General features: G+C 70.1%; 1 protein-coding gene across 3 annotated transcripts; it reads left to right on the forward strand.

The window, feature by feature from the left end:
* The first annotated feature begins 4493 nt into the window (after nucleotides 1-4493).
* Nucleotides 4494-22606, forward strand: LOC134509362 (gastrula zinc finger protein XlCGF57.1-like). Of its 3 annotated transcripts, XM_063321848.1 has the most exons (6): nucleotides 11398-11465; nucleotides 14733-14846; nucleotides 15240-15374; nucleotides 16518-16622; nucleotides 17906-18028; nucleotides 19783-22606. In XM_063321848.1, exons 2-6 carry the CDS (start codon nucleotides 14768-14770, stop codon nucleotides 21174-21176), a joined length of 1836 nt encoding a protein of 611 aa, XP_063177918.1. In that variant the 5' UTR covers nucleotides 11398-11465; nucleotides 14733-14767; the 3' UTR covers nucleotides 21177-22606. The 3 variants fall into 3 exon arrangements, with proteins under 3 accessions (XP_063177919.1, XP_063177918.1, XP_063177917.1); XM_063321849.1 differs by lacking the exons at nucleotides 11398-11465; nucleotides 14733-14846; nucleotides 15240-15374; nucleotides 16518-16622; nucleotides 17906-18028 and adding exons at nucleotides 4494-4517; nucleotides 4820-4946; nucleotides 6091-6177; nucleotides 6501-7433 and having other exon boundaries at nucleotides 20122-22606; XM_063321847.1 differs by lacking the exon at nucleotides 11398-11465 and having other exon boundaries at nucleotides 13035-14846.
* Nucleotides 22607-24895: the final 2289 nt, after the last annotated feature.

Consider the following 24895-nt stretch of genomic DNA (forward strand, 5'->3'; position numbering starts at 1 on the left):
ACTGGACCCAGCGCTCCAGCTGTGGCCTCCCCAGGGCAGAGCAGAGGGGGAGGATGACCTCCCTCCACCTGCTGGCCACGCTCTTCTTGATGCCCCCCAGGATGCCATTGGCCTTCTTGGCCACCAGGGCCCATTGCTGGCTCGTGGGCATCCCGTTGTCCCCCAGGACTCCCAGGTCTCTTCCCACTGAGCTGCTCTCCAGCGGGTCCCCCCCAGCCTGTCCTGGTGCGGGGGGTTGGTTATTCCTCCCCAGGGGCAGCACCCGACACTTGCCCTGGTTGAATTCCACAAGGCTCCTCTCCGCCCAGCTCTCCAGCCTGGCCAGGGCTCTCTGATGGCGGCACGGCCATGTGTCAGCCACCCCCCCAGCTTCGTGTCATCGGCGAACTCACTGGGGGTGCCCTCTGTCCCTTCACCGCCGCAGGGTCCTGCTCTTGGTGGGCCGCAGCCCCCCACCCCCCTGAGCTGCTGCCCAAGCTGGGGGCCGTCAGGCTGGTTTTCTTCCCCCCCCACCCCAACACCTCCGGCATCACCCAGCCCATGGCCACGGCGTCATCCCCAACCTGAAGGGCCACGACCGGGCGCTGGTGCTGGCCAGGGCGGTGCGGGACCCGGCGCCGGCCCATGCAGGGCGGGTGGCTGAGATCGCCGGCCGGGTGACGCTGCCGGACGCCGTCTACCTCCTGCGCAGGGGGGCCACGGTGCGGAGCTGCTTCGGGAAAGCCGGCTTCCACCCGGTGCTGCCGGAGCGGCGGGAGGCTGAGCTGCCGCCGCTGGCGGACGTGCCGCGGCCACCTTTCATCAACGAGCGGGAATTCCCGGAACTTGGTCAGCATGGACGCGACAGAGCCGGCCATGGGCGAGGATTGCTCACCGCGGGACGCAGGGGCTGTGAGCGGAGAGCAGGAGGAAGAGGAGGAGGAGGATGGTGAGTTGGAGGCTGGTAGCCCCATTGCGGCCACCGAGGCGCTGGCCGGGCTGGCCCTGGCCATGAAGCGGTGCCAGCTCGGCGGGCCGGCGTGCCACTGGGAGCGGTGCTGGGGACGGGGAGCCCCCTGCGGATGGCCCTGGTGGCTGAGGCCGCCCCGGGCGCGCTCCCGGCAGGCACCACGCCGTGGGCGGGAGGTCGGCGTGCGCCGGGGCCTTGCGCGGAGCAGGGGGGACGGATCCTGCGGCACCTCGTCCTGCCCGGCGGCAGGGGCTGCCCAGGGCTGGGGGGGCCGTAGGGGCTGGGGGTGTCCGTGTCCTGTAGCAATAGGGTTGACGGTGAGCGACCGCAGCGAAGGGGAGGGCAGCGGGGAGGCAGGGGGGCCAAGGATGCTCGGGGTGGGGGCCACGCCGCGCCCCCTAACCCTTGCCCTGGGCCACCCCCTCGCCAAGGATGCTCTCCCGGGCTGCGTCCCTTGGATGCCACCGTTCCTGGACCAGCCCCGTCCGCCCCCCGGGAGTCCCCGCTCTCCGGGCTGGGTTTGGAGCGAGGAACGCCGGAAAAGCCCCGGCGAGGCTGCGGGAGGGGATCCGTGGGGCAGAGCAGAGCTCGTCTCTCCTCCCCTGGCTCCCAGCAGGGAGGGGGCCAGTGGCCCTTCCAGCTCCCAGCCGGCCGAGGCGGCCGCGGGCACCTCCGGGCTCCGGGGCTGGGCTGGGACGAGGTGGCTCCGTGGGTGCCCGTCCCAGCGCTGCGGACCCCGGTCCCCGTGGCTCTGAGCCCCTCTCCTGGGGCAAGGACTGTGCCCCGGGGAGGGGACAGTCCCCCCCTGTGCCACCCCCGTGCCGGGGGGACGCTCTGGGCTCCTGCCCCTGGCGCGGGCGACGTCCCCGCGCTCTGTCACGTCTGCCCCGGGCCCAGGAGAGTCCCAAAGCGGTGCCGCGGGAGGGAGGGGGGCAGCGGGGGCGGCAGGGGGGAGGTTGTACGCGGCTCACGGTGCTGCCCGGGACGAGGGACGAGAGACGGCGCTGCCCCCGGGGTGCTTCCCCCCACCCCAAAGGCGTCTCCCACCGGGGCGTTCGGAGGGCGCTGCCGGCGAGATGGGGGCCGTGCCCTGCAGCCCGGGCACCGCCGGGCACCGGGAGCTTTGGGGCTTCCCTGACCCACGGGGTCTGTCCTGTTCGTCCCGGCGACGTGGCTTCATCCCTGTTTACCCTCCCGCTGTCCCGACCCCCCGGCAGTAATGGAGGTGCCCGTGGGATGCCCCGTGAGTCCTGGGCCGTCCCCGCTGCGGACGTGCCAGGCTGCAGCGGCTCCCGGGGGGGGCCCATCGGTAGCCCCCAGCGCCGACGGCTCCGGCCCCGGGTCTTGGGAGGTCGCCAGGTGCCGTCAGTGCCACGGAGCGTCTCCCTGCCACCCCCCGGCAGCAGGGTTTGTCCCTCAGCCGTCCCCAGATGCGACGCTTGCGACGGCCCGGGGAGCGCGGACACGCCACGTGCCGCAGGCTCATGCCAGGGTGCTGCAGGTCACCCCGATGTGCCACAGGCCACCCCAGGGTGCCCCAGGCTCACCCCAATGTGCCACTGGTCACCCCAAATGTGCCGCAGGCTCACCTTGGGGTGCTGCAGGTCACCCCGATGTGCCACAGGCCACCACAATATGCCACAGGTCACCCCAGTGAGCCACAGGCCACCCCAGGGTGCTCGATGCTCCCGGTGCCCAGTTATTCCAGTGCTCCCTGTGCCCAGTGGTCCCGGTGCCCGGTGCCGATGCTACCGGTGCCCAGTGCTGCCTGTGCCCAGTACTGATGCTCCCAGCGCCCAGTTCTCCCAGTGCTCCCGGTTCCTGGTGTTCCCTATAACCGGTGCCAATGCTCCCAGTGCCCAATTCTCCCAGTGCTTCCAGTGGTCCCGGTGCCGATGCTCTCGGTGCTGCCCGCGCCCAGGGCCCAGTGCTCCCAGTGCATGGTGCTCCCTATAACCGGTGCCGATGCTCCCGGTACCCAACGCTCCCAGTGCTGCCGGTACCCGGTGCCGATGCTCCCGGTACCCAACGCTCCCAGTGCTGCCGGTACCCGGCGCCGATGCTCCCGGTGCTGCTGGTGCCTGGTGCCGATGCTCCCGGTACCTGGTGCTCCGGGTGCCGATGCTCCCTGTGCTGCCGGTGCCCGGTGCTGATGCTCCCGGTGCCCAGTTCTCCCAGTGCCCGATGCTGCCGGTTCCCAGTGCCCAGTGCTCCCCATGCCCACTGCTCCCGGTACCCAGTGCTGATGCTCCCGGTGCCCGGTGCTCCCTATAACCGGTGCCGATGCTCCCGATGCCCAACGCTCCCAGTGCTCCCGGTGCCCAGTGCCAATGCTCCCCGTACCCAATGCTCCCAGTGCCGATGCTCCCGGTGCTCCCAGTGCCCAGTGCTCCCGGTGCCCAGTGCCCCCTATAACCGGTGCCAATGATCCCGGTGCCCAATGCTTCCAGTGCTCCCAGTACCCGATGCTCTCAGTACCCAATGTTCCCGGTGCCCGATGCTCCCGGTGCTCCCAGTGCTCCCGGTACCCAGTGCCAATGCTCCTGGTGCTGCCGGTGCCCGGTGCTGATGCTCCCCGTGCTCAATGCTCCCGGTGCCGATGCTCCCAGTGCTGCCGGTGCCCGATGCTGATGCTCCCGGTGCCCGGTGCTCCCTATAACCGGTGCCGATGCTCCCGGTGCCCAATATTCCCAGTGCTCCCGGTACCCTGTGCCCGGTGCTCCCGGTGCCTGATGCTCCCGGTGCCGATGCTCCCGGTGCTCCCGGTGCCTGATGCTCCCGGTGCTCCCGGTGCTCCCGGTGCTGCCGGTGCCCGGTTCTGATGCTCCCCGTGCCCGATGCTCCCGGTGCTGATGCTCCCGGTGCCCGATGCTCCCCATAACCGGTGCCGATGCTCCCGGTGCCCAATATTCCCAGTGCTCCCGGTACCCTGTGCCCGGTGCTCCCGGTGCCTGATGCTCCCGGTGCTCCCAGTGCTCCCGGTACCCGGTGCCGATGCTCCCGGTGCTGCCGGTGCCCGGTGCTGATGCTCTCCGTGCCCAATGCTCCCGGTGCTGATGCTCCCGGTGCTGCCGGTGCCCGGTGCTGATGCTCTCCGTGCCCGATGCTCCCGGTGCCGATGCTCCCGGTGCTGCCGGTGCCCGATGCTGATGCTCCCGGTGCCCGGTGCTCCCTATAACCGGTGCCGATGCTCCCGGTGCCCAATATTCCCAGTGCTCCCGGTACCCTGTGCCCGGTGCTCCCGGTGCCTGATGCTCCCGGTGCTCCCAGTGCTCCCGGTACCCGGTGCCGATGCTCCCGGTGCTGCCGGTGCCCGGTTCTGATGCTCCCAGTACCCGATGCTCCCGGTGCCGACGCTCCCGGTGCTCCCGGTGCTCCCGGTGCTCGGCCCCGGCCGGTCGCTGCGTTCCCACCCCCTCCCTCCCCTTCCGGGCCCGCCCCGACCGTGACTCCGCCGGCGCCATCTCGGCGCTCGGCACCGGGGAACCTCCGCATCCTCCCCCGTGGCCCTTCCCCACGCCCCCCCCCCCCTCCCCACCCCCCCCGGCCCCGGGCAGAGATGCAGCGGGTGAGACCGAGCGGGGACCACCCCCCCCCCCCACCGGGGCCGGGAAGCGGCGGGGGGGGGGGCGGCGGGGGGCCGGGCGGGGGGGGAACCCCCCCGCCCGGCCCCCCGCCGCCCCCCCCCCGCCGCTTCCCGGCCTCAGCATCCCGGTTTCGGCAGCATCCAGTGACCGTGACTGCAGCCCCCCCCCCCCCGCCTTTAAACCGTGGGGTCCAGCCAGGGGACGGTGCTGGGGGTCCCCCCAAGCGCCCCCCCTCCGACACCCCCCCCCCACACACACACACCTTGTCCCTCGTGTTTTCCAGGGCGCCGTGACTTTCGAGGACGTGGCCATCTACTTCTCCCCCGAGGAGTGGGTCTTGCTGGCCGCCTGGCAACGGGAACTCTACCGGGAGGTGATGATGGACAACTATGATCTGGTCGCCAGCTTGGGTAAGGGGGAGCCCCCGGGGCTGGGAGGGGGGACGGGGGTTCAGCTGCGGGGTCCGGAGGCTCAGGTTGGGCCTCCGGAGGCTCAGCTGGGGGTCCGGAGGTTCAGCCTGGGGGTCCGGAGGCTCATACCAGGCACCCAGAGGCTGAGCCTGGGGGTCCGGAGGCTGAGTTAGGGGTCCAGAGGTTCACCCTGGGGGTCCGAAGGGTCATACTGGGCACCCTGAGGCTCAGCCCAGGGGTCTGGAGGCTCAGCTGGGGGTCCGGAGGCTCATACCAGGCACCCAGAGGCTGAGCCTGGGGGTCTGGAGGCTCAGCCAGGGGTCCAGAGGTTCACCCTGGGGGTCCGAAGGGTCATACCGGGCACCCAGAGGCTCAACCCGGGGGTCGGAGGCTCAGCCTGGGGTCCAGAGGTTCAACCTGGGGGCCTGAAGGCTCATTACCGGGGGTCCAGAGGTTCGTACTGGGCACCAGAAGCTCAGCCTGGGGGTGCGGAAGCTCAGCCGGAGAGTCTGGAGGCTGAATTGGGGGTCCGGAGGCTCAGGCAGGGGTCTGGGGGCTCAGCCTGGGAGACCAGAGTCTCAGCCTGGGGGTCCGGAGGCTCTGTCTGGGGGTCCAGAGGTTCAGCCAGGGGTCCGCAGTGTCAGCCTGGGGGTCTGGAGGCTCAACCCGGGGTTCTGGAGGCTCAGCCCGGGGGTCCGAAGGCTCAGGCTGGGAGTCCGGAGTCTCAGCCTGGGGGTCCGGAGGCTCCGCCGGAGGGTCTGGAGGCTCAGCCAGGGGGTCCGGCGGCTCAGCCGGGGGTCCGCAGCCTGATCCCCTCTGCGCGGGGGAGGGCAGACGCGACCTGCCGTCTCTGCAGGCGGAGCGGGGCAGCAGCCTGCCCGCTGCCCACCCCGGTCCGGCCCCGGTGTGTGAGGACTGACGGCTCCAGGTACCCCCAGCCCCGCTGCTCCCCACCCCGCTGCGCCCCGGTTCGCTGCCGCCGCCGGGGCCGGCACCGGCAGCTCCCTCCCGCAGACCCCGGCAGCCCCCTGTCCCCGCTGCTCCCGCAGCCGGCGTCCCCCGGGCGCGTGCCCCCCCACCCCCGGTGCCGGTGACGCCCTGCGGGTGGCTCGGGTGGGTGCTGAGGTTTCTCTCTCCCCCACAGGCCCCGACTCCAGGCTCATCTACAAAATGGAGCCCGGGGAGGAGCTGCGCGGGGGGGACGGCGGAGCTCCTGACGCCTCTGCCACCCGTGAGTGACCGCAGGGACCCCCCCGCGTGGCCGGGGTCCCCGGGCTGGGAAACCAGTGCCGGTTTGATAAGTTAGAGACGGAAGCCGCGTGCGTGGCACGAGGCGGCTGCCCCCAGCCGGACCCCCACCGTGCCGGGGTCCCGTCTGACGTCCTCGCCGGGGGGGGGTTTGGGTGTCCCCACCGTGTCCCGTCGGCGCTGCCGGGGTGAGGGGAGGCTGCGGCGGGCGACGGGCCGGTCCCGCGGGCACGGGGACTGTCACAGGTCTGCGCCCCCGCGCCGGGACACCCCCCTGCCATTAATGTCCCCCCCCGTTCCCGACAGCTCCCTGGGGCGGGACGGCGGGCGAGGACCTGTCTGAGGACGAGGAGCGGGGACGCTGGGTCCCCTCGGCGTCTTCGGCCGAGGAGTCGGGGTACCCCGCGCTCTGCCCCGGCTGGTGCGAGGCGGAACCGGGGGCCTGGGCCGGGGACGACCCCCCGGAGCTGCCGCTGGAGGTGACGGGGGGCCGGGGGCCGCTCATCTGCGGCACCTGCGGGCAGAGCTTCGAGGATGAAGCCGGGCTGAGCGCGCACCAGGGCGAGCACCCGGCCCTGGCGCCCTCCCACCGGTGCGGTGCCTGCGGCAAAGCTTTCCGCCACCGCTGCAACCTCCTGACGCACAAGAAGCACCGGGGCCGACACCGGTACGACTGCGCCGATTGCGGCAGCACCTTCTGCTTGAAAGGCGACCTGCTGCGGCACCGGGCCAGCCACGGCGGCGAGGGCGGCTACTCCTGCCCGCTCTGCGGGGACAGCTTCCGCCACAAGCGCGACCTGCAGGCGCACCGCAAGGAGCACGCCGGCGACCCGCGCCGCCAGTGCCCCGAGTGCCAGAAACGCTTCGAGGACGAGGCCAGCCTCAGCCGGCACCGGGCGGCCCACCGGGAGGACAGACCCTTCCTCTGCGGGCGCTGCGACCGCAGCTTCAGCTGGAAGGAGAGCCTGCTCATCCACCAGCGCAGCCACGCGCAGGAGCGCTCCCACACCTGCCCCGACTGCGGCCGCGGCTTCAGCCGCAGCGGCAACCTGGTGCTGCACCAGCGCGTCCACTCGGGCGAGCGGCCCTTCGCCTGCCCCCAGTGCGACAAGTCCTTCCGCAACAAGGCCAACCTCATCACCCACAAGAAGCTCCACCGGCGCTACAGGACCTTCGCCTGCCCCCAGTGCCGCCTGGGCTTCAGCTCCAAGGGGAAGCTGCTGCTGCACCAGCGGGGCCACGGCGAGGGGGACGGGGGGACCCTCGGGGACGGCGACGACCCGGCCGGCTGCCAGCAGTAGCGGCGGACGCTCTGGAGCGCGGGAGGGGGCTTGTCCCCGCGCGGAGGGGCAGGAGGGTCCTCATCCTGCCCCCGAAGGACACGGCTTTGGCTGGCGCCCGCCTTCCTCCTCCTCCTCTTCCTCCTCTCCGGGGCTCGGCACCCCGCGCCCTCCGGGATCTGCGCGCCCTGCGCTCCCCTCCCCTTCGGACCTCGAGAAATCCCTCCCGGGCCCTTCTCTGTTTTTCAGCTTTGAAAATATCCCTCCTGGGCGCTTCCCAGTTCTCCCAGTCCCACCAGTGCCCTGCCCCCGCCTGCCGGGTGTCTCCTTGTCTGTATTTAAAGGCAGAAGAGAGCGATGGGAGCCCTGGAGTCTGGGAGCTCTGGAGTCTGGTCTCATCCTGTGCCGGGGAGGGGGCAGGAAGGAGCCGGGGGGGGCCGCAGGCCGCGGTGGGCGCTGGCGCGGGGCTGGGGGGGCACTGGGGGGGTTCCCGAGCGCTGGCGTGGGCAGCGCTGCCGCCTCCGGGGCGCCGAGGTGCGGACGGGGTTGTCCACAACATGGTGGGCGAGTGGGGGGACGTTATTCCCAACGGTGCGTCGGTGCCCGCGGTTACTCGAGGCGAGGGGGGGGACAACCCTGCCGACCCCCCCGGCCTGGCTGGTGACGCTTTATTGAGGCCACCGAAGTGGAAACTCAGCTGCCGGCGGGTGGTGGAGCTGAAGCCCCTGCTGGCGCTGCCCGCACAACCAGCTGGACACCATGGTGGCCAGTGCCACCGGCGTGATGGCAACCTGCTGTGCCCTCTGCAACATCTGGAGGCGGAGGGTGAACATCCGCGTGGGGAGGGGCAGGAGGTGGGGGTGCCATCTGCGCCGGCAACGAAGGACTTGAGCCATCCCGGGCGCCCGGCCTGTCCCCGCGCCGCCTACTTCAGTTTTGGGGAGTGTGGCCACCCGGTTCGGTTGGTGGCCGGTGGCTTTTCCCTTGAGCAGCACCCAGTAGCAGGCTGGGCGGGGGGGTTTCTCCCAGTTTCTCCCGGTTTCTCCCGGTTTCTCCCGGCAGGAGCGTGGGTTTGGTTGAGCGGGTGCCGGTGCCACCGCAGCGCCCTGCCGGCAGCGCCGCACCTGCTCCGGGAGCGGAGAGGAGCCCGGCAGGGAAAAGCCAAGGTACGGCAGAAGGGAAACCGCAGTTCCTGGGCATCCTCCTCCTCCTCCTCCTCCTCCTCCTGCCCAGTCTTACCCCGACCTTGCCCGGGGAGCCCCCAACGTGTTGGTCCCCGAGGGGCGGGTGGCTGAGGTGCCGTTGGACGGGACGGTGGCCGCAGGTCCCTTCCAGCTGAACTATCCCCGTTCCGCCCTGTGCTGTGCTTTATTATCCCATTCTATGTTGATTCCCTGGAATTCCGGCATCGCAGCCAGCGCTTGTACTGGGGCGACCCCAGGGGGGCAAGCGCTGGCCCTGAGAGCCCCTGCGCTTGCCCCCTCTGGCTCCGGGAGCCGCGTGCTGACCGTGCTGTCCTGCCCGTGCCCCGCGGTCCTGCGCTGCCGTCGGCGTCGCGTCGCCCAGCCCTGCTCCCGTCCTCCCCGTGCGCTCCCGTGGCAGAGGCTGCCCGCTCACGAAACCTGGATTTAAACGCTCGGCGCTCGTGGGAGGCGAAGGCTCCGCCGCCTTCGGCGTTGCAGCGTCGACGGGACGGGCATCCTCTGCCTCGGGTCCTGCTCCCGCTCCTCCCTCCGCAGCCGGGGTGGCCATTTCCCCCCTCTGCAATCCCTTTCCAGACGCCCCGGCTGCTCCGGAGCCCACCCTGGCTCCGGCGCCGAGCCGAGGGGTGCAGAGGGAGGGAGGGGGTTGAGGGACTCGGGGTGTCGGGCCCTTTGCCGTCTCCGGGCTGGTCCTGGCTTCTCCAAGCGCCACATCCCACGCTCCTGCCCACTGGCTCCTCTGCCCCCTGCCCCTGTCGAGGCTGCCCCCAGCCCCGCTGTCGGGTGGGTGACAAGCAGGTGGCACGTCCCCCGTGTCCCGTCCCACCGCGGGTCTCTCCCTCTGCCCTCGCTGGCGCCCAGACCCGGCACCCTGCGACCCCCGGCCCCGCACCCCTTCCTGGCAGCTCCGACACTGAGCAGCGCAGCTTCCCCGCCCGCCTCCCCCGGCTGCTCCATCGCACCCACGTCCCCGTGTCCCCCTGTCCCCGTGTCCCCGTGTCCCCGTGTCCTGCGGCGGTTCCTCACCTGCGGGCTCCTCCGCGAGCTGTGCGTTGTCAGAACGGGTTTTCCCACACGACTGTGTCATGGTCCCAGTAACGCGCCCTGCCCCCAGTGGGACCGGCCGCTCCAGGGTGTACCGGGCTGCACCCCACGGGCCACCCCACGGAGCATCCCGCTCTGGGAGACACCGGAACATCCCGGCCCAGGGAAAACCAGAGCATCCTGGCCGGGGGGGACGGCAGAGCATCCTGGCTCGGGGGCCACCAGAACATGCTGGCTCAGGGAAAATCGGAGCATCCCGGTCTGGAGGACAGTGGAACATCCTGGTCCAGGGACACTGGAGCATCCCAGTCTGGGGGACAGCAGAGCGTCCCCGTCCAGGGGACATTGGAGCATCCGCATCCAGGGACCAATGGAGCATCTTGCCCTGGCGGAGATCAGAGCATCCTGGTCCAGGGGCCACCAGAGCATCCTGGCCTGGGGGACACTGGAGCATCCCAGTCTTGGGGAGACCGGAGCATCCCAATCCGGGGACAAAGGAGCATCCTGGCCCAGGGGACATCGGAGCATCCTGGTCTGGGGGAGACAGGAGCGTCCTGGTCCAGAAGAGATCAGAGAATCCCGGTCTGAGGAACAACGGCGCATCCCAGTTCAGGGACACCGGAGCATCCTGGCCCAGGGGACATCGGTGCATGCCAGTTTTGGGGGGACCGGAGCGTTCCAATCCGGAGACAAAGGAGCATCCTGGTCCAGGGACATCGGAGCATCCTGGTCTGGGGAACAACGGTGCATCCTGGTTCAGGGACACTGGAGCATCCCAGTCTTGGGGAGACCGGAGCATCCCAATCCGGGGAGAAAGGAGCATCCCAGTCCATGTACATCAGGGCATCCCAGCCTGGGGGAGACAGGAGCGTCCCAGTCCGGAAGAAATCACAGAATCCCGGTCTGGGGAACAACGGCGCATCCCGGTTCAGGGACACTGGAGCATCCCAGTCTTGGGGAGACCGGAGCGTCCCAATCTGGAGACAAAGGAGCATCCTGTCCCAGGGGACATCGGTGTATCCCAGTTCAGGGACACCGGAGCATCCTGGCCCAGGGGACATCGGTGTATCCCAGTTCAGGGACACCGGAGCATCCTGGCCCAGGGGACATCGGTGCATGCCAGTTTTGGGGAGACCGGAGCATCCCAATCCGGGGAGAAAGGAGCATCCCGGTCCAGGTACATCAGAGCATCCCAGCCTGGGGAACAACGGCGCATCCTGGTTCAGGGACACTGGAGCATCCCAGTCTTAGGGAGACCAGAGCGTCCCAATCCAGAGACAAAGGAGCATCCTGTCCCAGGGGACATCGGAGCATCCTGGTCTGGGGAACGGTGCATCCTGGTTCAGGGACACTGGAGCATCCAGTCTTGGGGAGACCGGAGCATCCCAATCCGGGGACATCGGAGCATCCCGGTCTGGGGAACAGCGGCGCGTCCCAGTTCAGGGACACCGGAGCATCCTGGCCCAGGGGACATCGGCGCATCCCAGTTTTGGGGACACCGGAGGATCATCCCGGTCCAGGTACACCGGGGCATCCCGGCCCGGGGGGGGCCCGGCGCGTGGCGGGGTGTGTGCGGGGGGCGGCCGGCAGGTCCGGGGGCGGGGGGGGCCGGACTACAGCTCCCGGCAGGCAGCGGGCGGGAGCCCTTTGTCTGCCTCGCCCCGTGCGCCGCCCGCCCCGGTGCGCTCCTGCGGCCGGCGGCCATCGGCGGCGATGCCCGGTCCGCCGCCCCTCTGAGCGCCGCGGTGAGCGCGGGGCGGGGCCGGGCCGGGGGCAGCGGGACGGGGCACCGGGACGGGGGGGGGCAGCGGGAGGGGGGCACCGGGAAAAGCGGGGGGGGGGGGGTGGGGGGAGCACCGGGAAAAGCGGGGGGGGGGGTGGGGGGAGCACCGGGAAAAGCGGGGAGCAGCGGGAGGGGGCACCGGGACAGGCGGGGGGCAGCGGGAGGGGGCACCGGGAAAAGCGGGGGGCAGCGGGAGGGGGGCACCGGGAAAAGCGGGGGGGGGGGTTGGGGGGAACACCGGGAAAAGCGGGGGGTAGCGGGAGGGGGGCACCGGGAAAAGCGGGGGGGGGTGGGGTGGGGGGAGCACCGGGAAAAGCGAGGGTCAGCGGGAGGGGGGCACCGGGACAGGTGGGGGGGGCACCGGGAAAAACAGGGGGGGAGACGGGAGGGGGGACAGTGGGGCGGGGTGGGGGCACCGGGACAGGCGGGACACCGAGACAGGCGGGGGACAGCGGGAGGGAGGTCACCGGGACAGGCTTGGGGGGGGAGGGGGGGGGCAGCAGGAACACCGGCACAGGTGGGGTGCACCGGGGGGGGGACACACTGGGACAGGAGGGGGGGGGGCAGTGGGACAGTTGGGGGTCACCAGGAGGGTGGACACTGGTCTGGGGAGTACAGCGGGGACAGCCTGGGGGACAGCGTGGTGGGGGGGGGTGAGTCGGGGATGGGGACACCATGGGGGGGGCTGCCAGGCCCGGCCACCCCCCCCACCGTGTCCCCTTCCCCCGGTGGGTGGGGGACTGGGACGCTGCTGGGGACGGCGCTGCGGGTGTCTGGCTGCCCCCCGGGCCTGAGCACCCCCGTACCCCTCCGACCCCCCAAAAAAAGAGCCCAGGTTCCAGCCATCCCAGTAGCTGGGGTGGTCGTGGGGGCTGCCGCTGCTGGCCGGGCTGGGGAGGGGGATGCGCAGGTGGCGGCGCGGGGGGGTGTGGGGGGTGCCGGCCCCCCGCAGGAGGGGTACCTCCAGCACTGCCGTGGGGCAGGGGGAGGGATGGGGCTGCCGTTCCCAGCCCCGTGTCCCGCGGGAAAGTGTGTGTGGGGTGTCACCCCCAGCACCCCAACTGCCCAGGGGCCTGCGGAGCACCCGCTGCTCCGGCACCCGCTAGACCCCCCCACCCCACCCCGAGACCCCCCGGGCGATTTCTTTGCAGGGTGCTGGTGGGTGCCCGTGCAGGGCCCCCAGGACCAGGGACGCTCGTCTTGTTCTCGGAAGTGTCCGCCATCAGACCTGGAAAATAAACCCTCATAAAGCAGGACGGCACTTGCCGTCGCGTGGCTCGCGACCCCCGGGGCTGGCTCTGCCCAAGCGGTAGCCATTTAATGAGCCGTTTGGGTCAGGAGCGGGGGCCGGTACGAGCCAACAGCCCCATGGTACCGGCCCTTTCCTGAACCGAGCCCCGCGGCGGCTCTGCCGGCAGCCTCCGACCGCAGGAACTTCTGCCGCGGTTCCGTACAGGGTGCGGGGAGCCGTGGGGTGACGGGGCAGGGAGCGGCGCTCGCCCCCCACTCTGCTCTCTCCGGGAGCCCGGGGGTCCCAGGCCGGGGAGGGGGCCGTGCCGTGGGCGCGGGGATGGCACCGTTTGCTTTTCCCCTGGGCCTGGGAGGAGCGGCGCGATGGGACGGGGGGGAGTTACTGTGGTTTCAAGGATGCGGCTGAGGTGGAAGCGGTGCAGGCTCCGGCTGGCTCCTGCCCAAGCTCATCCCGAAATTCCCTGGCTGGGGGGCACCGGGGAGCGGGATGGGGCTGGTCCTGCTCCCGCGCACGGCGGGAGAGAGCCAACCTCTCCTGCTCGGGAACAACCGAACCCCAACAACCCCCCCCAGCCCCCTGTTCCTGCCGCCATCCGCACCCCGCTACGTGCCCTCCCGGCCCCGGGCGCTGGCGGGGGTCCCTGGGCAGGACCCCGTCCCCGTCCTTAGAGCAGGCAGGAGGAGGAGGAGGAGGAGGAGGAGCAGGGTGGGCAGCCCCCATTCCCCCAGCCCAGCCGGGGCTGCTCCGGTGACCCCCGTGTCGGAGGGGGCTGCGGTGGGCTGAGACCTGCCCGCGCTTGTGGCCCGAGTCCCCGAAGCGCCGGTGGGGACGGAGCCGCTGTCAGGGGGTCGGTGCGGGGGGGCAGCGGGCATTTGGGGACAGGCGAGACGGAGCTCATGATGGGGGGACGGTGGCACCCACCTGCCCCTGTCACCCCTCGGTCTCAGGCCTCGGCGTGGCCGGTGGCTTTGGCGCGATGCTTGCCTTCGTCCTGCGTGGCAGCCAGCGGCAGTGGGGGCTGCGGGTCCCGGGGGGCTGGCAACAAGCCCGGGGGGACAGGGAGGCCGCCTGTCCCTCGCGGCAGCGCTGCGGGGGCCAGCGCTTGCCACGCAGAGCGAGCAGGAGCGTTGCTGAGCCCATTCCCAATTTAATCCCCGGATTCATCCCGGTCTCTCGGGGCTGGGTTGCCGGTCCCCGGCCGAGGGACCCCGTCAGGAGCCAGGGAGCTCTGGGCTTGCGCCCTCTCCGGCAGCACTTGCCGCCCGTGTTCGGGGCAAGGAAACCGTGGGGTAGGAAACCTCGGGAACGGGCAGCTGCTCGTGGGGTGCTTTGTCGGCAGCGGGTGCCCACGGAGCGCCCCGTCCGTGTTGCTGCCGGTGCCCCCGCGCGCGGCACTGACCGTCCTGGTGAGGTGTCCGGGTCTGGCAACAATCGCGTGTGGATGGTGGACACGGCTCGGCGCCTGCGGCACCTCTCCCCTCCTTCCCGGCGAAGGCTGGGGGCTGCCGCGTCTCCCTGCGGGCGCCGGTGCTGCCGTGGGCTCTGCCGAGCCTCCCCTCCTGTGGCTGCCCCCCGCCCCGGGGACGAGCAGCCCTTTTCTGCGCCGTTTCCCCCCTAAATCCCTGTTCCTCGGAGATTCCCCTTCGCTCTGCCCCCGTTCCGCTGCCGGCCCCCCATCGCCGTCGCCGGGCTGGAAGGAGCGTCTGGGGGTTGGTGATTTGGGTGACGACGGGGTGACCTGGTGCCCAGCCCGTGCCGCCCTGCGCCGTGCGGCCCCCGCGCCGTCCTCAGCCCCACTGCTGGGCTGGGAGGTGGGGGGGGCGTGATGGGGGTCTGGGGATGGGATGGAGGAGGGGACATCGGCACAGCCCGGAGCCGGGAGCCCGGAGGTCGGCGTCCTCCGGAGCATCCGTGTGTCTGCGGGCGCTGCCGGGCACCGGGGGAGGCTGGAAAGAGACTCTCCCCTCCCTCGGGCAGGTTCTTCGGGAGGGAGCCCCGGGACCCCCCCGGCGATGGAGCGAGAGGAGAAGCCATTTGGGGGGGGTCCCCAGGACGCCGCGCTCCGGGGGACGCCCAGCACCTGCGGCACAGGTGAGGCTGCCGAAAGCTGCCGCCGGGACCCGGCTGCCCTGGCACCGCGGCGACTTCCCAGCCCCCCCCTCCCGAGGCCCTGAGACCCCCCCTGCTCCAAGCTGCCGCCTCCCGCGGAGCCAGGCAGGGTGTTGGTGTGGGGGACGCCGTGCCCGGCACCGGGATGGTTTCGGCTGGGTGAGGGTCCTCCTTGGGCAGCAGGGAGGGACGAGCCATCGCTGCCCACGGCTGGGTGGGGGTCTGTGGCTTGGTCCCCTGCTTCCCCCCCCCCCATAGTCCCCAGGGGGCGGTTTCGTGCCCCCGTGCCCGGCGCAGGGCTGCGGAGGGAGCGTGGCATCCATGGTGGCACCGCCGGGCCGCCCAGGAGCCCAAAATCGGCTTCGTCTTCCTCAGGAAAGGGCTGGGCGGGAGTGAAGTGTGAGATCGCGGTGAAAACGGAGCCGGAGGACGAGTCCTACATCAGCTGTCCCCAGGGCCTGGGTGCCACCCTCCCCGCTGTCCCCAGCGTCCCCAGCCACCCCAGCGCCGGTGAGCAGAGGGGGCGGCCGGGGGAGGGCTGGGAGCTTGGTGAGACCCCCGGGCTGGAGTCCCCTGTCCCGTACGGACCGCTCCGGGTGACGTCCCGTCTCCGGGTGACATCCGCGTGGGGACGTGGGAGAGGCCGTCGCAGCAGGGAGCGTTGCTGCGGCAGGGCGTGCCCAGCGCCGTTTGGGAACTGGGAATGTTCCCCTCTGGAGGAAAAGGAGCAGTTCCTTTTCTTGCCTTACAAACATTTAATAACTGGGGGTGTTTCGGGTCCCCCCGGCTCGGACGTCCCCAGGGGCTGGGTGCCAGCAGGGGCAGAGCGTGGGGACATCCCCAGGGGCTGGGTGCCAGCAGGGACAGAGCGTGGGGACGTCCCCAGGGGCTGGGTGCCAGCAGGGGCAGAGCGTGGGGACGTCCCCAGGGGCTGGGTGCCAGCAGGGACAGAGCGTGGGGACGTCCCCAAGGGCTGGGGGTCAGCAGGGGCAGAGCGTGGGGACGTCCCCAGGGGCTGGGTGCCAGCAGGGACAGAGCGTGGGGACGTCCCCAAGGGCTGGGGGTCAGCAGGGGCAGATGGTGGGGACGTCCCCAAGGGCTGGGTGCCAGCAGGGGCAGAGCGTGGGGACGTCCCCGAGGGCTGGGGGTCAGCAGGGGCAGAGCGTGGGGACGTCCCCGAGGGCTGGGTGCCAGCAGGGGCAGATGGTGGGGACGTCCCCAAGGGCTGGGTGCCAGCAGGGGCAGAGCGTGGGGACGTCCCCGAGGGCTGGGGGTCAGCAGGGGCAGAGCGTGGGGACGTCCCCGAGGGCTGGGTGCCAGCAGGGGCAGAGCGTGGGGACGTCCCCGAGGGCTGGGTGCCAGCAGGGGCAGAGCGTGGGGACGTCCCCGAGGGCTGGGTGCCAGCAGGGGCAGATGGTGGGGATGGCCCCAAGGGCTGGGTGCCAGCAGGGGCAGAGCGTGGGGATGTCCCCGAGGGCTGGGTGCCAGCAGGGGCAGAGCGTGGGGACGTCCCCAAGGGCTGGGTGCCGGCATGGGGCAGAGTGTGGGGACATCCCCGAGGGCTGGGTGCCAGCAGGGGCAGATGGTGGGGACGTCCCCGAGGGCTCGGTCCGTCCCCGAGCGGCCGCGCGGGCTGTGCCTTTGCTCCCACAGGCATCAAGGCAGAGACGGTCGTTAAAAGCGAGGCCGAGGACGAGGCGTACGGCGGGTTCTGCCCCGGTGACCCGCAGGGGGACGTCCCCCACCACCCCGCTGCCTGTGAGTGGGGCTGGGGGTCCTGGGGGGGGGACACGTCACAGCCGGCGGCGCGGGGGAGGTGGGTGCCGGGTGGGAGACGGGTTTGGCCGAGGGCACGCGGCTGGGCACCGGGGTGTGGAAGAGCCGCCCCCCCGCCTCGGTGTCCCCCCCGCTGCCACCCGCCCGCGGGGTCGTTTCATCCCTCCGTGCCCCCGCTGCCGTGGGGGGCTGCTGCCCGCGCTGCCTGCCCGCAAATGCTGCCTGCCGGGGCTGTCGGAGGCGGCTGTCCCATGTCACCCAGGGGACGGTGACACTCTCCCGTGCCACCCTGGGGCTGGTGACATTGTCCCATGACACCTGGGGGTGGTGAAACTGTCCTGTGCCACCTGGGGGATGGTGACAGTGTCCCACGCCACCCTGAGGATGGTGGCACTCTGTCCCGTGCCACCCTGGGGGTGGTGACACTTTGTTCCTCGCCGCCCAGGGCATGGTAACCCTGTCCTGTGCCACCCAGGGCGTGGTGACAGTGTCCCACACCACCCCGGGGATGGTGACACTCTGTTACATGCCACCGAGGTGATGGTGATGCTGTCCCATGCCACCCTGGAGATGGTCACACTGTCCCACGCCACCCGGGCATGGTGACGCTCTGTCCTATACCACCCTGGGGATGGTGACACTCTCTCTTGTGCCACCGTGGGGGTGGTGACACTGTCTCATGCCAGCCTGGGGATGGTAACACTCTATCTCATGCCACCCTGGGGGTGGTGACACTGTCCCATGCCACCTGGGGCATGGTGACACTGTCCCACACCAACCCGAGGATGGTGACACTCTGTCCTGTGCCACTCTGGGGCATGGTGACACTGTCCCACACCACTCTGGTGGTGGTAACAGTGTCCCACGCCACCCTGGGGATGGTGACACTGTTCCATGCCGCCCTGGGGATGGTGACAGTCAGTCCTATGCCACCCTGGGGGTGGTGACACTTTGTCCCTTGCTACCCAGGGGATGGTGACACTGTCCCATGCCACCCAGGCCTGGTGACACTCTGTCCCATACCAGCCTCGGGGTGGTGACACTCTCCCACGCCACCTGGGGGATGGTGACAGTGTCCCACGCCACCCTGAGGATGGTGGCACTCTGTCCCGCGCCACCCTGGGGATGGAGAGACTCCGTGGGAGTCCCACGAGAGCCCAGCGCTGCCCTTCCCGCCGGCGGCGCTGCCAGCCGGGTGGAGAGCCGTCCCGCGGCCCCTCTGGCACGGCCTGCGCCCGCCGCAGCCCCGCGCTCTCCGCCCGCAGGCGACGCCAAGCCCGAGATCATCGTGAAGGTGGAGCCGGAGGAGGAGCCGCTCATCGGGTGCCCCCGCGCTCTGGGTGACCCGGGAGCTGCCGGCCACCGCGGCGGCGCAGGAGAGCACCGGGGTGAGCACCGGGGCGGCTCCGGGGGCGGCGGGGGGACGAGGGGAGGGAGGCATGGGGACACGCGCCCCGGCACGCTGGGTGCGCGGCAAGGGAAGGCTCCTCGGCGGCCACGCGGCGTGCGGGGGCAGGTCAGCCTGCCGAGGGCTGGGGGGTCCTGCCCTGCGTACCCGAAATGGGCCGGTTCCTGCCGAAGGGGATGCAGAAGCGTCGTCCGGGCGGTTGGGCTCGGCTGAAATGTCCTCGCGGCTCCTGAGGGAGCTCTGGAGGGGGCGGCCGGGGGGGCAGCGGCTGCTGCCGGGCTCGAGCAAGGCTTTTGGAGGCCAATGGAAGCCGAAAGCTTCATCCAGAGGCCGGTGGATGGGGCAGGCACTGCCAGGCTGGGCTGGGAACGGCTCCCAAAGGGGACCCGAGCCTTCGGTGGTGCCCTCGGCAGAAAGCCGCGGGGAGGGACCCCCGGTGCCACTGCCAGCCGTCCAGGAGAGCTGCTCGTCGTGTGTCACTGGGAGAGCTGGGGGGGTTCAGCCTGGAGAAGAGAAGGCTCCGGGGAGACCTTCCAGCCCCTTCCAGTCCCTGCAGGGGCTCCAGGAAAGCTGGGGAGGGACTCTGGAGCAGGGAGGGGAGCCATGGGACGAGGGGGAAGGGTTTTCCACTGACAGAGGGGAGACTGAGATGAGATGTGAGGCAGAAATTGTTGGCTGTGAGGGGGGTGAGCCCCTGGCCCAGGTTGCCCAGAGAAGCTGTGGCTGCCCCATCCCTGGAGGGGTTCAAGGCCAGGTTGGACGGGGCTTGGAGCACCCTGGGCTGGTGGGAGGTGTCCCTGCCCAGGGCAGGGGGTGGCACTGGGGGGGCTTTAAGGTCCCTTCTCACCCAAACCAGTCTGTGACTCTATGACTCTGCTTGTCCAGGCAGCCTCGGCAGCCAGAAATCCTTGCACGATTTGCACGTCTTGCACGAGGGGTCCGAGCACCTCCCCGGGGTCCCTGGCAGCGATGCCGTCCCTGCTTGCTCCCCGCAGTGCGCGCTGGGGCGGTTGGCAGTGCTGGGGGGGCAGCCCGTGATCCCCTGCCCCGAGCTCCCCAAACAGACCCCAAACGGACCCCCACGGCTGCAAATCCCCCGGGTTTTTGCATCGTCCCCCACCCTCCTGCGTCAGGAAATCCCAGCCCCGTGCTGGCCTCGCCGCCCTCGCTGCTCCCGCTCGCCCTGCGCTGGCGCCACCCGTCTCGGGGTCTCCCGGGGGGCTCTGAGTTGCCCCCGCGGCACAAAAGGGACTCTCAGGCCCAAGCTGTGGGGGGACGTCTGCAGTTTTGGCTTTGGAGAAGAGATGGTACGTGGCGCCTTTGGGTGCTCTGGGACCCGGCAGTGGCTCCAAGGGAGATGTGGGACCTGACTGGGTGCCGAGGACGGGGAGGCTCCGTCCAGCTCCTCCGTCACCCGGATGCACTGGGACCCCCGGAGCCGGGACCCTGCAGCTCCCGGCCAGTCCCACAGCGGTGCCGGGGCAGGGAGAGGTGCTGGTGCCCCGGTGACGGGGGGAGCGGGTTGGAGGTCCCCGGCCACCTCGGTGCCGCAGCTGCCCCGTGCCCACCTCGATGGGTGCAGCTCTGCGCGAGCCCAGCACGTGGGAACACGCGTCAGAGATGTCCCAAAAAGAGAGTGGGGCTGCGGGGAGGGGGCGGGTGCGGCCGTGGGGGTCTCCAGGGAGGGCTCCGGAGCTGCGGCAGGTTACGGCACGGCTCCCCTTCTCTTGGCAGATGGGGACGGCGAGCGGTGTCCCAAGGAGGAGCCGGAGGAGGTGAAACCGGAGGCGGCTGAGCTGGGGAAGAGCCTGGGGGCTGCCTCGGGGGGCTCCCTCGGGCCCCGCGTCAGCCAGTGGACGGTGCTGCAGGCGTCGGGCGCTGTGGCCGAGCTCCGGTGCAGTCCGGCGGCGCCTGGGGGGCCATGGGCCGCCACCGAGCCCCGGGGGCTCTGCCTGGAGAAGGCCAGGGCTCCGGTGGGGCCGGTGAGCAGCGCTGGGCAGAACCCCCCCTCCGCCTGCGGGGTGGGCAGCGCCACGGCCCCCGGCACCCAGCCGGCGCGGCGTCCCCGCAGCAACGCGGCCGAGCGTCCCTTCGCCTGCAGCGAGTGCGGGAAGAGCTTCCAGCACCGGGGGAACCTCATCACCCACCTGCGGGTGCACACCGGGGAGAAGCCCTTCGCCTGCACCGTCTGCGGCAAGAGCTTCAGCCAGAAGGGCGACCTGATGCGGCACCAGCGCATCCACACGGGCGAGAAGCCCTTCGAGTGCACCGTCTGCGGCAAGAGCTTCTGCTCCAAGCAGACCTTCATCCTGCACCAGCGCATCCACACGGGCGAGAAGCCCTTCTCCTGCACCGAGTGCGGCAAGAGCTTCAACCGCAAGGCCAACTTCATCACCCACCAGAAGATCCACCGCGGCGAGCGCCCCTTCATCTGCGCCGAGTGCGGCAAGGGCTTCTGCGCCAAGAAGACGTTCATCCTCCACCAGAAGATCCACATCGGCGACCGGCCCTTTGGCTGCTCCGAGTGCGGCAAGAGCTTCAGCCGCAACGGTGACCTGACGCGGCACCAGCGCATCCACACCGGCGAGCGCCCCTTCGCCTGCGCCGACTGCGGCAAGTGCTTCAGCCACAACGGCGAGCTCATCAAGCACCAGCGCATCCACACCGGTGAGAAGCCCTTCACCTGCACCGAGTGCGGGAAGAGCTTCAACCGCAAGGGCACCCTCATCACCCACCAGCGCATCCACACGGGCGAGCGCCCCTTCGTCTGTCCTGAGTGCGGCAAGACCTTCAACCTGAAGACCACGCTGATGAAGCACAAGCGCATCCACACGGGCGAGCGTCCCTTCACCTGCCTGGAGTGCGGGAAGAGCTTCAAGTACAAGGGCAACCTGCGGACCCACCACCTCACCCACACGGTGGAGCGGGTCTACCCCTGCACCGAGTGCGGCAAGATCTTCAGCCACAAGAAGGAGCTGACAGTGCACCAGGGCGCGCACGCGGAGGAGAGGATCCTCTCCTGCTGCCGGGAGGGAGAGTCCTTCAACCCCTTCCTCCCCATGCACCCGCTCCTCATGTCCTGCGCCCAGCTCCCGGTGCCGCTGGAAGCCTTGGCCAAGTACAAGTAGGAAGGCTGGCGGCAGTGGGGGAGAGCCCGGTGTCCTGCCTGGCGCACGTCCCCATGGCTGGAGCAGTGACAGGAGGAACGAGACCATCACTAGAGACTCGGCCCCGCTGTGGGGCCGATGGCGGGTCGGGGCCGGTCGTTTTCTCGGCTGTCTGGTGCCGCGGTGGAGCCCCGGGTCCCCGGGGAGGAGGCGCTGGCCGGGGATGCTGCCGGCTTTCGGCAGAGCTGGGGCCAGCGGCCGCTGGCGGGGACACGCAGCTGGGCTGGGACTCGGGCTGAGCGGGGCCGTGCTCTGGTCGGGGGGCAGGGGGGGCCTTCGTCGTCCGCCACCCCAGAGCCGCTGTCTCTTTTGCTGTTTAGAAACCACCTAAAAGCGAATCTCGAGGGCAGGTGTGAAGACTGGGGTCGCCTTGTCCCTCCCCGCCGGCGCTGGGCCGTGCCCTCGCTGGGTTTTCTGCCCCCGGTGCTGCTCGGGCGCCTCCCTGCCATCCCCCCGCGCCGTGGGACCCCAGTTCAGCGGCCAGTTGGAAAGGGGCGATTCTGGAGCTGAGGGTCCTCGTTTCTCCTCGTCCCCATCCCACACGTAGAGGCTGGACTTGGAGAAGAGCCGACAGCTCAGCCCTTCCCCCCCGAGGCACAGCCCTCTGCCGTGGTGCGGGATGGCGGACCCCGGCCCCGGGGGCGGCTCGGCACCCCCCCCACTTTTATTTCCCACAAATCCCGTCACACTTTACCAAGCCTTGTTTTTGGAATCCTCCCTTCCCCGGCCAGCCCCTGCCGCGTCCCCGGGTTTATTCCCCCGTCGGGTGCCTCCCCCCGGGGCTGGCACTGCTCCCGGTGACTCCTCGCCGCGCTCCCACCAAAGCTGGGAAACGGACGGCAAAAGGCTTTTTTTTTTTTCCCTTTTGCAGCCCAGGCTCCTTTGGCGGTGCCGTGGCGTGGGAGCAGCGGGCTGGAGGGGCCGGGCAGGGGTGCACCCCCAGCCCCTCTTTAATTCTCCAGGGAATTGCTGTGCCCGTCGGTTCCTCTGTTGGCATCTCCGGCGCGGGCTGATGGGAAGGGACCGGCCCCGGCCCCGTCTGCGCGGTGATCCTGATGCCGCAAACCCGTCCTCGCCTGGCGCTCGCCTTGGAAAGGGGCTTTGGTGAAAAATGAGTCTTTTATAGCGCGGATGAAGGGGACGCTGCGGGGCCCGGGGTGGGATTCGGGTTGTTCCTGGGCAAACCCCTTCCCTTGGCCGTTGTTCCTGCGAGAGGGGCGTTTCTGCAGGGGCCGTGGAGGCGAGAGGCCCTGGGCGATCTCCGCGTGGCGCGAGGTGACGCTCATCGCTTCCTTGCCTCAGTTTCCCCATCTGTAAAATGGGGGCAATGCCTCTTGCTGCAGCTGCCCCCCGGGGTGGTGGGAGGGTTAACCCCTTCCTGACCGTGTGGGGTGGGGGGGGAGTGCTGGGCTGGCGGGGGGGGGTTACTGCTGCTGGGTAGCAGGGACTGCTCGTGGCTGAGGTGACGTGTGAGAATACCCCGAGTGAGCCCCTGAGATGCAGCGGGCAAGGACCACGTACGTGTATTTATAGCTCCAGTCTTTTCTTTTTCTAACCTAAAAACTAATAAAAAGTGAAAACCCGTACGGGACGTTTTTGGCTGGTGCAATTTTGCTTCTTATTTCTGCTGGCCCTGGCAGGCCGTCCCGCGCCGAGGGACCTGCCGCAGCCTGCGGGGGTCCGGCATGTCTCCAGTTTGGGTCCAGCGCCTCGGCCGTGGAAGCTTCCCCCGGGACACCGGGATCCTGGCGCCAACGGTCCCCGGCACAGGCAGCGACCCCACGCCTGCGTGCAGCCCCCCCTCCGCAGAGGAGTTACCCCCAGCGCTGCCGCCCAAACACACCAGGGCACCCGCATCCCTGTGGGAGGGGCGTGGGGGGCACCCAAATCCCCACAGGTGAGTGTATGGGGGGGGAGCACCCACATCCCCGCATGGAAGGGCACCTGCATTCCCGTGGGTGTGTGTGGGGGGGACACCCACATCCCCATGGTCCCCGGTGCAGGTAGGGGCGGGGGGCAGTGGGCCTGCGGCACGGGGATGGGTGCTGCCCCCCACGGGGCTGCCACAGGGGTCCCGGCACTCCCCGGCTGCGGGCAACCCCCAAATGGGACCCCAGGAGGGGACCCCGGCCCCGACGGCTTCTCCCTCCCCTCCTCTGGCTTCCCCCCGTCCTGCCGCACCCCCCAGGACCCTGGTGCCCGGTGTCCCCCTGCCACCCCGGTGCTCCCCCGGTGCCCGGTGCTCGCCGCCACCCGGCCTTTCCCTGTCTCCCCGCAGGGCCCCTGTGCCAACACGGACGCGCTGCTCCGTGTCCCACCGCCCGCACCCCCCGGATCCGGCCCTGCCGACACCGGCGCTGGGAAGGGCTCGGCTCAACTTGAGATGGATGCTCAGACCCCCCCCGGGACACCCCTGCACATCGCCCTCCTGCGCTTCCTGGGTACCAGTTTTTGTGCTGAGAGGAGCTGCCAAAAATCCTATTTTCGTTGCTATTTCTCCCCTTTGCACCGAGCCGGGTGCGACTGTGCTGGGGCAGAGGAGGCGGAGAACTGGGGAGTAAAGTTAAACCCGGGACTTGAGTTGCGCGTTACGGGAATTACTCGAGCAGGAGCCCCTTGTTGGAGCCGGGTGGGAGCAAGGGGAGGAGTTCCCTGCAACGTCAAACCCCGTAACCTGGCCCAAAGGGCCCCGGGCCGGGGATTGGAACGGAAAGACCTTTAAATCGGTGCAACCCGTGGTGTGAGTGGCGTGGTGTAGGGATCGCTGTCGCAGGAACCACCCGCACGGCTGGAGGAGAAGCCTCCCACGAAGCGGTGCCGGCGCAGCAGTGACCCCACCTGAGCTGGCTTCGGTGCCCAGCGACTCCTCGCAGCACCCCACCTCTCCTGCCCTGGGTGGCCGCCAGAACAGAGGGAGGCCAGAGCCACGCACCAGATGAACTCCGTGGGCGTTCGCGGACACTCTACAGGGGTGGGCCGTGGACTAGGGCGGTGATATCTTCATGAGGAGGTACTGGGTAGTGCGGGACCTGAGCCTGACGTGAACGGCATGGGAAGAAGCGGTGGAGAATGCGTTGGTTTGGGCTGGGGTAGAGTTTCTTTTCTTCGTAGTGGCGAGCATGGGGCCGTATTTGGGATTTCTGCTGGAAACAACGTTGGTAACACAGGGATGATTACCGCTGAGCAGCGATCAAAGGGAGTCAGGGCCTTTCCCGCTCCTCCCGCCGCCCCGCCAGCGAGCAGGCTGGGGGGACGCAAGCCGTTGGGAGGGGACACAGCCGGGACAGCTGACCCCAAATGACCAAAGGCGTATTCCGTGCCGTATGGCGTCGTAAAGTACATAAAGCTGGGGGAAGAAGAAGGAAGGGGGAGGGGGACGTTCGGCATGATGGCCTTTGTCTTCCCAAGTCACCGTTACACGTGACGGAGCCCGGCCGTCCAGGGGATGGCCGAACACCCGCCTGTGACGGGAAGCAGTGAGCGAATTCCTTGTTTTTTGCCTGCCTGGCTTTTGCTTTACCTGGGAAACTGTCTTTGTCTCAACCCGTGAGTTTTCTTACTTTAACCCTTCCCATTCCCTCTCCCATCACACCAGGGGAGTGCGGAGCGAGCGGCCGCGTGGGGCTTAGTTGCCGTCAGGGGCTAAAGCAGGAGAGCGACGCTCTGTGGGGGGGTCCTTT

This window comes from Chroicocephalus ridibundus, unplaced genomic scaffold (genome assembly GCF_963924245.1).
Source record: "Chroicocephalus ridibundus unplaced genomic scaffold, bChrRid1.1 SCAFFOLD_253, whole genome shotgun sequence".
Classification (NCBI taxonomy): Eukaryota; Metazoa; Chordata; class Aves; order Charadriiformes; family Laridae; genus Chroicocephalus; species Chroicocephalus ridibundus.

Coding starts and splice junctions, on each gene's coding strand:
- LOC134509362 (XM_063321849.1), top strand. Junction 4,947..6,090: donor TGATCTGGTCGCCAGCTTGG/GTAAGGGGGAGC, acceptor TCTCCCCCACAG/GCCCCGACTCCAGGCTCATC. Junction 7,434..20,121: donor GCTGCTGCACCAGCGGGGCC/ACGGCGAGGGGG, acceptor GTCCCCGCAGCA/ACGCGGCCGAGCGTCCCTTC.